Genomic DNA, 16,143 nt, shown 5'->3' with positions numbered 1-16,143 from the left:
CATTTTAAAGGGGTTGAGATTTGAAGAATCATATTCCTATCAATTAGCAACTTTATAGTCTCTTATATTTGAACCACAGTAGGTGAGAAGAGAGAGTTGGAAAAGGAACTAAATTATCACAGGCCCTAAACACTTTTTAAAAAACATTGCTCTGGGCCAGGTGTGGTGGCTCACGCCTGTATCCCAGCATTTTGGGAAGCCGAGTCGGCCGGATGACTTGAGGTCAGGAGTTCAAGACCAGCCTGGCCAACATGGTGAAATCCCATCTCTACTAAAAATACAAAAATTAGCCAGGCATGGTGGTGGCACCTGTAATCCCAGCTACTCAGGAGGCTGAGGCCAGAGAATCGAGTGAACCCGGGAGTCGGAGGTTGCAGTGAGCTGACATCCCGCCACTGCACTCCAGCCTGGGAGTGAGGCTCTATCAAAAAAAAGAGAGAGAGAGAGAGAGAGAGAAAGACATTGCTCTGAATCCTGTAAGCAGCGGTCATTGTCATCATTATCTTTATCCTAATTTATAATCACTCATAAACCTTGTCACAAGCTTTCAGCCTGGTAGGTGGAAGGATGGGCTTTGGAGCAGGTAAGTGAGGGATCTAACCCTTTCCTTCTAGCTCTGTCACAGGCTTTGTCATATAATCTCTGGAGCTTTGTCTCTTTATCTGTAAAAACAAAGCCATTGCTGTTGAGGATATTAACTGAGATACATTTAAGATAACATATACAGAAGCTCTGTGGAAACTATTAGCTTTATAAAAGTGTCAGTTGCTGGACTTGTCTCTCAGTTTCCTTATCTCTAGGGGAAATTATAATGGAACCTATCTCACAGTTACATCTTGTGAACTCCAAATGTATTTAATAAATGTAAGAACACTTCCTGACACGGTTAGTGCTTAACAAATGTGAGCTATTGATATTAATGTATGCTCCACGAGGGGGCGTGTCGGATTGGAAACACTTTTTCATCTCCCACAGAGCCTAGCACCTTGCACCCAGCCGGCGCTCACTACACCTTTGCGGGATGATTTACAAAAGGCAGAACGTTCTGACCTTAGCCTGCGCCGCAGGGGGCGTCCGAGTGTAGGGCGTTAGTTCGTAGGCCGGAACCCAAAGCTCCGGACGCTGCGACGCCGGAGCCTCTAGGCGCCCGGACGCCGGCGCCGGAAGAGGGGAAGGCGGGGTCCGCGCTGCGGGGTGAAATCGTAGGACAGTGAAGATGCTGCTGGAGTTGTCCGAGGAGCATAAGGAGCACCTGGCCTTCCTGCCCCAAGTGGACAGCGCGGGTCAGCGGGCGTGGGGGCGGTGTTCTGTGGGCTGGGGAGGAGGTCAAAGGCAGCGCCCGGCACTCAACAGCCTTCTGACTTTCATTGCAGTGGTCGCCGAGTTTGGGCGGATTGCTGTGGAATTCCTGAGGCGCGGCACAAACCCAAAAATCTACGAAGGCGCTGCCAGTAAGAAGGGGAAGGGGACGGCTCCGCAGGCTGCCAGGGCGGTTGCGATCCATTCCCTGTCTCCCGGGAGAGAAAGGGATTATTGTGACTCCTAGGATCTTGTTCCGATTGTAGTAGAATAAAACCAGCAGAGCTCCTCAGTCAGGGTGCAAATCCTGCCCGTCTCTGAAGTAGCTGTGAGATTGTTAAAGCTTCTATTAAATCAGTTTTCTTATGGTAAAATGTACATACATAATACCACCTTACTTTCAGAAATACTGAAAAGTATTTTGTATAAATATACCAAAGTCTGTGGAATAGCTGGGTCAACTGTAAATATGCAAGTATTTGGTTATCATTATTAGTTGTTCAGATATCCGCTTCTGCTAAAAAAAGTGTTGTTTTCCCCTGGGTGAGAGGCAGCCTCTGGGATTAAGTCAATCCCTGTCGAGTTCCTCTTCCGCCAGACTTGAAGGAGCTACGCTTTCAAGAGAAGGGCTACGCACCTTATACTAGTCTCCACAGTACTGCGTTTTGTTAAGAAGGTTACATGGTGGGAAATACCAATGGCATTTGGCTGGGAGTGGAATGAGAAGGAACATGAGCCTCTGGCCAACTTACTATTTTTCGTGCAGTGTTTGAAAACATGTAGTAATAAATAGTGTTTATTTTTAAAGACAAATATGAACAAGATAAATACCACAGTAGTAATTTATTTGCTTGTTTTCACTTTTCTTTCTCAGGAAAACTGAATGTAAGTAGTGACACTGTCCAGCATGGTGTGGAAGGATTAACGTATCTCCTCACTGAGAGCTCAAAGCTCATGGTAAGGGTTTCTCTGGACTGTTTTGTATTGCCTGGATTCTTAAGAAAAGTCTGGTGTACTCTACATCATAGTCTTGGCAGGTACCTGTGGATTTTAATAATGTTAATGGTTTATAATCGATTTTTTGAAGACATACCTAAAAAATAAAAATCATATAATATCTACTGATACAAATACCTCTTGCTGGTATAAATAGCTAGTATAGAAGTACCGCTAATTCTGCATGTTGTTAAACCATTTATGTATCCTAAGAGGAGGGAGACTGTATTAATATTTTGTTTGCATATCAGCAGTGTCTGGCTTGATGAAGAATAGGAAGGGAAACTGGGCATCTTAACAATTCTTTCCATTTTTTACTTTAATAAAGTACTTTTATGTATCAGTAACTTGGATTTTGGAATGGTGAGCAGTGGTTATCTTTAAGGAATGCTGTTTCTTTTACTAGACAGAATAAATTAGAGTATATCATATTCTTTTGTGTATTTCAAGTATTTTAGCTAGACAAAGATAAATTTTGATGTTCTTTAAACTCAATTCACTTAGATTTCTGAACTGGATTTCCAAGACTCTGTTTTTGTTCTGGGATTCTCTGAAGAATTAAACAAATTGTTGCTTCAGCTTTATCTGGACAACAGAAAAGAGATCAGAACTATTCTAAGTGAATTGGCACCAAGTCTTCCCAGTTATCATAACCTTGAATGGCGACTAGATGTACAGGTATAGTATTTTTAAAATTAACTTGACGTAGAATATAAGAATTATTTTAGGTTTGTGTCCTGTTTATTGGATTCTTTACCACCTTAACTAAGATCCGGTTTGAAACTTTGTTTTTTAATGTTCATTTTTAGGCCATTTCACAAATAGTTCATTTCTTTCATTTTCAGTGTGTTCAAATCAGTTTAATTTGCAAAGTTTGCAAGAAATCGGTTATTTTAGAAAAGGAGATGGTTATGTAGATTTTTTAAATTGGTGCCTAGATGTTTAAAAACTTTTCTGTTTAAATTTAACAGATGTAGAAAAGTGCACAGGTCACTGTACCGCTCAATGAATTATCACATGGTGCATTTAACTGTGACTTATACCCCAGAAGCATCCTCCTTGCCTCCTAACTAATTACTGCCCCTTCCCTCCTTTCCAAAGGTAACCAGCATCCTGACTTCTAACACAAATTATATTTACCTGCCTTTTAACTTTGTATATATGGAATGATTCAGTAAATATTCTTCTGTACCTGGCTTCTCTCACAATATTATTTTCGTGAGATTCATCTTTCAGTTGATTTTAAAGTCACATAAACAAAAGGGTGTATTCAGACCATTGCTTATAGTCCTTTATTAAGCAGAGAGCGATAAATTAGTAGATGTGTATTGAATGCCATCTATTTGCTGATTAGAGGTGTGCTAAATGCTTTGAGACACAAAAGAAGTGTAAAATACTTTCAACTGGAAAAGATGGTATCACCTTGGTTAGGGATATTAGGTGTTCTGAAAATAACTAGTAATTAAAGGGGCTTATAAAATAAGGTTCTTGATGGGGAAAGAAGAATATAATTATATAAATGAAGATGACAACTGTTTCAAAAAAAAAAAAAAAAAACGACAACAACAACACGTGTAATTGTGTGTATGTGCTGGCATGATCCAAGAAAGCTTCCAGCAAAAGGAAGTGAAATTTCAGAAGGATGAATGAATAGAGAAAATTAGGGTAAATATTCTTAGTAGAGAAGGCAGAATATGTTGTAAAGACCCACATGGATATGGAAATGACAGATAAATATGTATTACAGTGCACTTGTTTTCAAATTTGACTTCATATTGGAATAACCTGGGGAGCTTTACAGAAATTCTGATGTTTGTGTGTAATACCCAGAGATTCTGATTTATTGGTATAGAGTTCGGCCTGAGCATCAGGATTTTTTAAAGCTTATTTTCACCTAGGTAACTCTAATGTGCAATAGTTTGGAAACCACTGTTGTAGTGGCTTCTTCTGATTCAAATGGAGGTAATGTCCAAATAGGTTATAGAAAGTTGGTTAGAGGGGTTTAGATCTGACATAGCAGACGATAGGAAGCCCTTGTAGATATTTGGATAAGAGAGTAACATTAAGGCCATGCGCAGTGGCTCACGCCTGTAATCCCAGCACTTTGAGAGGCCAGGGCAGGCAGATCGCCTGAGGTCAGGAGTTCGAGACCAGCCTGGCCAACATGGTGAAACCCTATCTCTACTAAAAATACAAAAATTAACCGGGCGGGGTGCAACATGCCTATAGTCCCAGCTACTTGGGAGGCTGAGACAGGAGAATTGCTTGAACCCAGGAGGTGGAGGTTGCAATGAGCTGAGATTGTGCCGTTGCCCTCCAGCCTGAGCAACAAAGGGAGACTTCGTCTCAAAAAAAAAAGAGAGAGATGGTAACCTTAAAAAACAATCATGTAGGAAAGTTAATCTAGCACCCTTGGGCAGAGAGTGAAGGTGGGAATTCAAAATATGAGGAGCATCAGGCCTTTACACATTATGTTTACTCTATATGAAATGCTTTTTCTGCTTTGCTACTTCTTCTTGACTTGACTTTCTTATCCTTGTAAGTCTTAGCTTAAATCAGGGCTCAACAAACTATGGCCTGTGGGCCAAATCTGGCTTGCTACCTATTTCTGTAAATAAAGTTTTTTTGGGATACAGTCATGCTCCTTTGTTATGTATTATTTATGGCCGCTTTCAAAGTACAAGGGCAGAGTTGAGTAGTTGTGCCAGAAACTGTATGGTCTGCAAAGCCTAAAATATTACCTGGTTCTTTATAGAAAGGGTTTGTGCTCTAAATGATGTCTCCCTTTGGGAGAAATGCCCCCTGCCACTAGACACAGTTAAATTTTGGTAGCATTTGTGTTTTCTTTTCATGACACCTGTGCTTCCTCTTTTGGCAAGTCATCTCACTTATATGTACCTGGTTTTTTGTTTTTTTATTTTTTGTTTGACTAAACTGTAAACACTGGGATAGCAGGGACCATGCATGTCCTATATCTCTTTCTTCAAAGCCTCAACATCTCCTCCATGCTCCCCATGCTTAGCTGTTGACCTTGCTTCCAACTAGACTAATAAAGAGAAGCAAACAGAAAGAACTCCCACACGCACCTGTCACCGCATCTTTCAGCCTGTATCAGGACCCATTTGCTCCACTTGTCTTCTCTCCTGTTCCTCTTGATGAAGTGCCCATGCTCTTATCTACAGGCAGCCTTTTCCCTTGTATACCTCAGTCCATCTGCATTTCCCCCCATGAGGACATAGTTCTAGCAATTATTCCCTCTTTTACCTGTGTCATACTTGGTTTGCCTCTCCCTTCTGCACACAGTCAGAAACCCAGTCTTGACTCCATGTACTCCTCCTGCTGCTGCTCCATTATTTTGCTCCTCTTTATACTAAGACTTTTTTTTTTTTTCCCCAGACAGTCTCACTCTGTTGCTCAGGCTGGAGTGCAGTGGTGTGATCTCCACTCACTGCAACCTCTGCCTCCTGGGTTCAAGTGATTCTCCTGCCTCAGCCTCCCAAGTAGTTGGGATTACAGTGGGATTCCAGGTGTGTGCCACCACACCTGGCTAATTTTTGTATTTTTAGAAGAGACGGGGTTTCACCATGTTGGCCAGGCTGGTCTCAAACTCCTGACCTGAAGTGATCCACCTGCCTCGGCCTTCCCAAGTGCTGGGATTACAGGCGTGAGCCACCACGCCTGGCCTACACTAAGACTTCTTGAAAGAGTTGTCTCTCTGTTTGTATACTCTCTCTTCCTGTTATCTCTTAAACTTTTCCTAATCAGACTTCATAATCTTCACTCTACTCTCATAACTTACTCAAGGTCATCGCTTTTTAGTTTTTATGCCATTCTGTTTATTAACGCATTTGTCACAGTTAGTCACACCTTCCTACTTGAAATACTTTCTTTAGTTGCCTTCTGGGAAATAACTTCCTCTGATTCTCATCCAGCTTCACAGGCTCCTCTTTCTCAATCTCCTTTGCTGATTCTATCTCATTGCCCTTTAAACATTGGGATGCCCCAAAGGTCAGTTCTGAGTCTTCATACCTTTTCCACTTACATTCTCAAGCTGGTTTCATCCAATTTGAAGTCTTAAATAATCCCCATGTTCTTGGGATTCCCAAATGTATATCTTTAGTCTAGAACTATCCTCTAAACTTGAGAGTCATACAGTTGAAGCCTATTTCATCTCCACTTTGGTAATTTGATAAGCATTCAAATGCAGTGTGTTCCAAACTGAATCCCACCTTTCTTACCCACTGATATGGTTTGGTTCTGTGTCCCCACCCAAATCTCATCTTGAATTGTAATAGTCCCTATATGTCAAGGGTGGGACTAGGTGGAGATAATTGAGTCATGGGAGCAGTTTTCCCCATGCTATTCTTGTGATAGATAGTGAGTTATCACAAGATCTGCTAGTCTTATAAGGGGCTTCCTCCTTCATCTGGCATTCATTCTCTCTCCTACCGCCCTGTGAAGAGGTGCATTCTGTCATGATTGAAAGTTTCCTGAGGCCTCCCCAGCCATGTGGAACTGTGTGTCAATTAAACTTCTTTTCTTTCTTTTTTTTATGTTTTGAGATGGAGTCTCACTCTGTCACCCAGGCTGCAGTGCAGTGGTGCGATCTCGGCTCTCTGCAAGTTCCACCTCCCGGGTTCCCACCATTCTCCTGCCTCAGCCGCCCCAGTAGCTGGGATCACAGGCACGTGGCACCACACTTGGCTAATTTTTTTTGTATTTTTAGTAGAGACAGGGTTTCACCCTGTTAGCCGGGATGATCTCAATCACCTGATCTTGTGATCTGCCCGCCTTGGCCTCCCAAAGTGCTGGGAGTACAGGTATGAGCCACCGCGCCCGGCCTTCTTTTCTTCATAAATTACCCAGTCTCGGTTATTTCTTCATAGCAGTGTAAGAAAGGACTAATACACCCCCTCCCTGCTGAAACTGCTTCTTCCACAGCCTCTCCCATCTCAGATGATACGTCCATTCTTTGAATCACACAGGCCAAAAATACTTGGACTTTTTCTTGACTCTTTTCCTTGCCCTTCATCTAGTCCATCTGCAAGTCAGTTTCTTAAAAAGGTATCCACAGTCTGACCACTTCCCTTCTATGGTTTGAAAAAAAAAATTAGGAAATTTCACACCAGAATTATAATTTTTAGCAACTTTTGAAAAAATTAGAAGTTCAGGTGGCACTAGAGCCACACTCCCACATGGCCTTAATCAGTTCAAGATAGAGTGAATTTAAGGTGATGACAGCTTGTTTAAGTTGCAGTCTCTACAGTAGGTGAGGATATGGGCCTAAATCTTGGATGCCGGATTAGTTGAAATCACATATGAGAATGATTTCTCTGACATCTGAACTGAATCTCATTGGTTGCTCATGGCTAATAGAAATAAAAGCCAGTAATTAAGCATGGTTTTAGGAAAAACAACCACTAGCACAACACAATGTCACTGAAAGTAAGAGCAACATTTAAGAATAGCGGGATCATCAGGGGAGTAAGAGTTAAGACAAAAGCCTTAGGATTTGGACAGAAGAAAGATGTACCTGTCTTACTGTATCTTCAAATTTTACACTTGGGATAGAGTGGCCAGCATAGAGAGAGAATATCCCATTGTCATGAGCATCTTAAGGTATGTGCAGATAAACAATTAAAAAGATAATCTCTTATGTCCCATTAGTCCATTCTTGCTTCTATACATCTATTCAGTTATCAAACCATTTATTGAATGTCTAGTGCGTGCTAGGCCTTGTGGACATAGCAGTGCTTGCCTTTAAGTCCTCACAGTCTTACAGTAAGAGGGAGACCAAAAAATAAAATTTCATTAGAAATCAGCAATTATAATCAAGTGTGATGAGTGCTTGAATAGGCATGAACACAGGATGTGGTATAAGCCAGACTGTAGGCTCCAGGAGGGCAAGTATTGTGTCTTGTTCATTACTGTGTGCCCAGCACAATACCTGGCATATAATAGGCATTTGGTGCTGAATAGAAAGAATGGGTGGCAAGGGCAGTTAAGTGGCTTCTTAAATTATTTATCAGATATTTCTTGTACCCCTAACATGTGCCAGGTGTTGTGGATACAGCAAAGAACAAAACAGTTCATCCTCTGGGGGACTTCATAAGCAGCAAGTCTTGTGGGGTTCATGGGGGAAATGACTGGATAAGCCTTTATATTTAGATCCTTTCACAATAACCCGGTGGAGATATGGGGATGGTCATGTATGTGGCTCAGCGGTAATTTATCTTGTAGATCTTTACCTGTCTCTTGTGTGCGAATGCCCCCTGCCTTTGGGGTGCAATAGGCTTTAATAGTTCTTTTTTTGACTTTATTGATTTGCTTTGAGTGTGTCCATTATGAAGACATTTTTGCAAGTTAAAATTAAGAAATTGAATTTTCTAAAATTAAACTCGAGAACTCATTTACCCAGTGAAATGAGTTTGAATCACTGCACTATTGGTAGGACTAGTACAGTTTAAGGTTGAGGGTATACTGAATGAATGTTGCTTCTTATGGAGAAATGCATTTAAGGGCTAAAAAAGCTACTACTCAGAGCTCATTGAGTTCCTCAGCTTATTTGTTGAAACCATTGCATAGGATTTTAACTGGAGTAGATTCTTCTGCTCATAGAGAAAGGCAGATCAGATAAGACTAGTTAAATGTCTAGGAAACTAGTAACTACATACGGCGCCTTTCATGTTTAAGTAACTGACTTGTCTCATGGAGACTGGTAGTGATGGACAATTACCACCTAATTATTGTACAGTCACTTATGGGAATCAAATTAATCATCATAGCTTAGTGTCTAGTAGGAACATTTCCCCAGACTTAATAAATTGCCAACACAATTGATGTCCTTGTTAATAGCATTAGTAACTGAATCTACCACCATCTGAGACTGATGCCGGAGGATGTTCGTTTTAGGGCCGGTCCATTTACAACTACTTCAAAGCATTCTTTTCCTGTCCTGCCCACATATTGTTTGCTCTGAGGCTAAACAGAGAACTGAATTCTTTCAGGAACTGTAGCTACATGAAATATAACTTATGTATCCTGTTTCCTACTTGATGTTTTTTGCCAGAATACCCTTTTCAGTGCCTTTGAGGTATGGCCCTTCAAAGTAAAGGTTTTTTGATTTTTTTTCTAATTTGCATTGAAATAAGACATTTCATTTTAAAGTTGCTTTTATTGTTGTTATGTTTATGGGGAGGAGGACAGAATCTTATCCCCAGTAAAAAAAAAAAAGTCCATATCAAGAACTTTGTGGGCCACTGTTCTTTGTCCTGTAGTACTGTCATTCAACTTCTTTCTGAGAAAAATGTCTTACTAGATGTTTGTTAGAGATGTTATGTAATCTCTTTTTTAGAACTGTTAAAGAATAGTATAGATATTTGTATAGGTATTTAATTTAGATATGTTGTCTAAAAATTGGAGGATAGTGGCTTTAAGTCTTTCAACAAAAAAGTCATGGCTTAATTACACACCAAATACACTCAGTCCCTGTCAGTGCAGTCCCTGTCTGTCAGTGTAGAGGAAAAACAAATATAAACAGACTATAATTGAATAAATAAGTACTGTTTTCTATTATCATATGTATAATATGTATATGTGTCATAATCTATAATTATCTGTACTACAGAGGTGATCTTAAACTGGTACTTTAGCCTGCAAATACCTATTTTATGTTTGGGGACCAGCTCACCCAAAGGGATTGACGTATTGTTTGCAAATTACTTGGGGACATTAAATTCAGCCTTGGATCAGTATCTTGGGTTCTTTTGAAAGCCCAGGTTACCTAGAATTATTTGGAAGAAGTTACTAGTCAAAATATTCTATGTTACGGAATTAAATTAATCCTGAAATCTCAGGTTTAGATTTGTTATTCACTCAAAAATCTCTTCAAGTTGGAATCTAGTCTTCTTGACATGACTCCACTATTTTTGATAACTTTTTTGCTTTCTCCTATAACAAGATGTTTCAGGCTTGTCTTGTACAGTTTCTCTCCTAGATTTCAAATCAGCTATTGCTTTGGATAATCCTGGTACCTTTTAATGGAGAATCTAAAGATTGAAAGGACCTTCAAGTTGGTCATTGTTTGTAGTCTTGGGTTTTCTTCTTTTAAAAATATGTCAATAGTACTTATTTTTTAAATTTGGAATGTGTTATACAAATGAAAGGTTATAGATATCCAGTTTAAAGAATAATGATAAAACAAATACCAGTACACCCACCAACAAACTTAACAAATAAAACCAGTACTTTTGAAGAACCTGTACCTTCCCCCAATTGTAACCATTTCCCAGCCACCTGGAGGAAATCATTATCCTGAATTTTCTGTCAATCTTTTCTTTTCTTTCTTTCTTTTTCTTTTTTTTTTTTTTTTTTTTTTTTTTTTTTGAGATGGAATCTCGCTCTCTTGCCCAGGCTAGAGTGCAGTGGCGTGATCTCGGCTCACCACAGTCTCTGCCTCCCGGGTTCAAGCGATTCTCCGGCCTCAGCCTCCCAAGTAGCTGAGGCTACAGGCGCACGCCACCATGCCTGGCTAATTTTTGTATTTTTAGTAGAGACAGGGTTGCACTCTGTTGGCCGGGCTGGTCTCAAACTCCTGACCTTGTGATCCACCCACCTCAGCCTGCCAAAGTGCTGAGATTACAGGAGTGAGCCACCACACCCTGCCCCTAATCTTTTCTTTATAGTTTTTTTAAAAACATAAATTTTGTCACAAAACTGTGTATTTTTTAAACTTGCATGTATTCTGTGACTTGCTTTTTCAACATTTTTGTTTCTTCTATGATAACCCATGTTGCTGTAGTTCATTTCTTTCCTCACCATTTAGTAAGCAATTCATTCTGTGATTGTTCTTGGTTTATCCGTTCTGTTGTTAATTAATATTTGAGGTATTTCTAGTTTTTGCTTCTTGGAAACATACTATCATGAATAAATGTATATGTGTAAGAGGTTAAGGTATATGCCTAGGGGTAGAGTTGCTGGTAATGCACATTGTTTTCCAAAGTAATTTTCTCATCCCTTACCAGCAGTGGATGAGAGTTCCCATTACTGTCACTTGCAGTGCCTGGTATGGACAGGTTTTTAATTTTTGCTAGTCTGATATTTGTAAAATGGTATTTCAATGTGGTTTTACTGGCTATTATCCTGATGTTTAATGAAGTTGAACACATTTTTCTATGTTTATTCGTTTGTCTTCTGTAAAATGCTTATTTAGATCTTCTGTTTATTTTTATCTTGGATTTTGAGGGTTTTTTCTTATTAAATGAGAGGAGTTCATCACACATTCTGGATACTATCTTTTTTTGGTTATATGTGTGTTGCAAAATATCTTCTCTTGGTTTATGACTTGTTTTTTTTACCATCTTTAGGTATCCTTTGAAGAAAATTATAGTTAAATTTACCAGTTTTGTCTTTATGGTTTGAGCCTTTTATATCATCCTTAAGAAATCTTCTATGCCATAAAATTGTGTATATATTCTCATTATTTTCTTTTCAAAGGTTTTAAAGTTTACTTTTCATGTTGAAATCTGTAATTCATCTGAAACTTAATTTTTGTGTATGGTTTAAGATAATTATAAATATGTATTCAGCATGGTTATTAAATAGTTACTGTGCTCTTATTTCATTTAAAATCAAGCTTGCAAGTAGAAGTCTCAGGCAACAGATTAAACCAGCAGTGACTATAAAGCTACACCTTAATCAAAATGGAGATCACAACACCAGAGTTCTACAGACAGACCCAGCCACCCTGCTCCATTTGGTTCAACAACTGGAACAAGCACTGGAAGAGATGAAGACAAACCACTGTAGGAGAGTTGTTCGCAACATCAAGTAGTTACCAGTTTTAAGGTTTTAGTTCATTTGAATCACTTTTGAATTGATGATATACAGCAATTACTTTTCAAAATTAATTTTTTATTAATTCATGATGATAAATACATAGTATTCCTCAGTATCTATTCCAAGATACTGAGGTCATAATCAGAAGCTAAGCTGGGTGCAGTGGCTCATGCCATTAATCCCAGCACTTTGGGAGGCTGAGGTGGGCGAATCATGAGGTCAGGAGATAGAGACCTTCCTGGCTAACATGGTGAAACCCTGTCTCTACTAAAAATACAAAAAATTAGCCAGGTGTGGTGGCATGCGCCTGTCAGAGTCCCAGCTACTCGGGAGGCTGAGGCAGGAGAATCGCTTGAACCTGGGAGGTGGAGGTTGCAGTGAGCCAAGATTGTGCCACTGCACTCCAACCTGGGTGACAGAGCAAGACTCCATCTCAAAAATAATAATAGTAAAGTAAAAATAAAAGTAAAAAATAATCAGAAGCTAAAGTAAAGTTCCTTTCCTGGTGCTAACTGGTTATCTTGACACATTAAGATGTATTTTGTATTTTAAGAGTCTCATGCTCTACCAGTGGAACTAGTCAGACGGCCATTATTTTGTATTTTAAATATGTAAATAGGATTGAATCAACTAGAAATGAATCTATATGTTCTGTATATATGCATGACTATCTTGTTTTCGCTACTTCTTTTGACTGCTTAACTTTATTATTTTCCTCTTTATTGATCAAATTTGAAAATAAAATTCACAATGTAATACTATTACTATGCAGAATTTTCTAAACAGTTCAGTATTTTTGACTTTTAAAAACAGCCCACAATGTTAGTAGCCACAGAATATTGAGCATCAGTATGATTTTTAATGCCATATTGTTATAGGCAGTTTATTCATTTTTCTTTGTATGTGAAGATAAGTATTTATCATATTGCCTAAGTCTGAGTGATCGTGGTTAATTAATTGGCTGAAATAGTACTCAAATTTGTGTGGTCATCTATTGTGTTTTATCAAGGACTAATTTTTCCACCATACCCAAAGCATCTAGGAGACACTCTGTCATTTACATTTACAAATAGTGGAAGCAGAGAAATATAATCAATTCTTGATTGTCCTGGATACAAATTATAGTCACTTTTAATAATTTGAATAAACTATGATGAGGGAAGGAAGACCATGTTTATTACATTATAGGCAACTATCCCTTCTCCCTTACAAACTTGATTTATGTTTTGTTTTATTTTTTAGTAGGGAACCAAAAGCTTTTGGCCTGAAAAACTCAGGTGCTGATTTGTCAGGTCAGCCTGAGAGAGTGCAGAGACACAGAGGCCGACTTAGGGAGAAGAATTGTATGGAAGGGTGGAAATGAGGGTTCAGTCTTAACTATGTGTCCCAGACCTTATCCTGAGAGTCTTCATGGAATAATCTAGAAAGGGCTGTAGAAGCAATCAGACTCTAAACTGCACTCTAGACTTTTTACTTTGCCTCCTAAGAATTAGGGATTTTCATGTCAGAGTGATACCATGTTGCAATCTCTTTAGAGAAGAGAGAGCCTAGCAGGGAATAGGCCATTGGAAGAAAAGCATACTTGAAATGGCTACCCATTGGTCCCTGCAGGCATCCGGGCCACCCTTTTCCTGTAGGTATATGTTCTGCTGTTGTAAAATAACTATATTATTAGATGTCAGCAAACTATAATCACAAATAATTTTTAATTATATTGGCAACTTGATTAATGAAACTCTCTTATATACAACCTCACAAACAAAAGGAAACTTTATCTGTTACATGAAATAGTAGCATATGTCATTGGGTTTAAAAGCAACATGCCTGCAAAGCTTATGTGATAAAAAATACTTCTGTGAGGCTTTTTATTTGTCCACATTCGATAGAAGATAAACATGGCTGACCCCAGCCAAGACTGAAACAGCCCTTTGTCTCCTCAGAACAACCTATCTCCAACTCTTTGTCCACTGTTCTTACCCCAATTAAAACAAGAAAACATGCTGATCCTTAATTTTTATCAACCTCCCTTGGCCTCCTTTCACTGTACTCCATTATTCCTTCTGCGGTGTTCTACCTTCTTCACCTTTTGAGACCAGGGTGAGTTGGGAGCAGTTTGCCTACCTTCTTTTAGAATCTGGGGCTTATCTTTTAGTACAAGCCATTGAATGAGCCTCTTCCTTTTTTTTTGTTCAAGCATTCCACATCCTTGTGGACTCCCCTGCATTGTTTGTTTTATATAACATTTGATATTTGTTGTAGCTTGTATATGAACATAATTTTCTGTAGAGGTAGTCACTGTTCTACTCTCCAATATGACCCAGGTTTCTTGACTCTGAGTAATGCACCTTCTATTACTATCTAAATTTCTACTGAAGCTTTTTGGATTATGAGTATGCTGACTTTTCACGATTGGCTGGTTCATGTTTAGATTTAAATGTCATATCCTTCATGTCTCAAAGCCAAAATAATAACATCTCAGAACAGAGCTGTGAGCACATGCCAATATATGTGTCACAAAGTCTACATATGTTACATTCCTTGGAAGTCTCCTTAAATGTTTCACAAAATGTCAAAAAGCTTGTTTTGTTAGAGATTGGTCACATTTAAGATAGTAAATGGGAAAGGTGGTGAAGATGCTATAAGAAGATGCTGTATCTTGAGAATTGAAAAATGAGAATCTGACATGGTTTGAAAAACCATGAAGGGTGTGTATAAAGGATGCATGTGTAGGAGCCCTTAAAATTCATAACAGTATGTGTCCTTTTAGCGTTTTAATCTTATGAAGAGGTTAAGAGATAAGTCTTCAGAGTTGGACAAAAGGATTTGAATTTAGTTTCTGTGGCTTATTATGGGTCTTTGACAAATTCTCAAAGCCTTTTTTTTTTTTGTTCATCTCTAAAATAGGGATATAGGATTACCTACCACATTGGCTCGTAAGGACTATATGAGACCATGTATATAGAATGTTTAACATAGTACCAGGCTTTACAAAGAACTCAATAAATGTTTACCATTATTGAAATAGTTTTGTAGACTGAGAATCTCATTATTTTATAGTCTTGAATTATGTCCTGTATACTCTGTTAAATAAACTGAGAAAAAAATGCTAACTGGTTGTTTCTGGGTGGCGGAATTATGGCTATTTCTTTTCTTTTTTAATTTCTATAGTAAGTTTGAATGACTTTCATAATATTTAGGAAGAAAATATTAAAGGAAAGAAAAATCAGGAAATTTAAATATATTTTTAGTAGATATTTTTACCCAAACTTAATTCTTACAATGATAAACACATAGTTTACCAGAAAACTCAGCTGTTCAAAACGACTCAGTCCCTGAAGGACTCAGGTAAACAGGCTGAGGGTTTTATATAGAGAGTGCTCCAGAGTTTCCTTTTTCTGTCTTTTTTTTTCTCCATGTTAGTGAAAGAAACATGGGAATCTTAAGACGTTAAGCCGTTTCTCCTTTTCTAGGTAATATTACTTCTAAATGGAGAATTGTTTGTGTTGTTTTTCATCTCAAATGAAAACAGTATTTCTTTGTAGATTTTCACATCCCTTATGGTCAGGAAGTTCTGTCAGCTGCTATATTAAAGTCCTCTTGCTATAATTTACTCAGTCTTCTCTGTGCTTATATGAATTTGATTAAGTCTCTTCCAGAGTTTCCATAATCATAGATTACTCTCACATCTTTCTTCCACCAACAGTAGAAAATATTTTGGTAGAAATGTTATGATACTACATTGCCTCTAACTTAAATGTGTTCACTTTTAAAACCATCATGACTGTTATATTCAAACTTCAATACTTTTCTTAGAACAAAACAAATGAACTTAACTCCACCATTAATGTAGTTAGTGCAGTAAGCTTTATAAATTTTGAAAGTAATGTTTGAATTATAAAGGCAGAATAAGCCCATTATTTTCCATCTTTCAAAAAATTCTATAAGAGAAAAAATACTGTATGGCACTAAAATGTGTATTTAATGATTTGATCACTGAGTAGTAATGGCTCT

At 38.4% G+C, this 16,143-nt stretch overlaps 1 protein-coding gene across 1 annotated transcript; it reads left to right on the top strand.

Annotated features, from left to right (window-relative positions):
* Positions 1–1,162: 1,162 nt before the first annotated feature.
* On the top strand, positions 1,163–15,154 carry COMMD2 (COMM domain containing 2). The gene is made up of 5 exons (XM_005546077.5): positions 1,163–1,283; positions 1,374–1,451; positions 2,174–2,256; positions 2,800–2,973; positions 11,930–15,154. Exons 1-5 carry the CDS (start codon positions 1,217–1,219, stop codon positions 12,125–12,127), a joined length of 600 nt encoding a protein of 199 aa, XP_005546134.1. The 5' UTR covers positions 1,163–1,216; the 3' UTR covers positions 12,128–15,154.
* The last annotated feature ends 989 nt before the right edge of the window (positions 15,155–16,143 follow it).

The sequence above is a fragment of the Macaca fascicularis genome, chromosome 2 (genome assembly GCF_037993035.2).
Source record: "Macaca fascicularis isolate 582-1 chromosome 2, T2T-MFA8v1.1".
NCBI lineage: Eukaryota > Metazoa > Chordata > Mammalia > Primates > Cercopithecidae > Macaca > Macaca fascicularis.
This window is presented reverse-complemented; position numbering and strand designations above follow the sequence as displayed.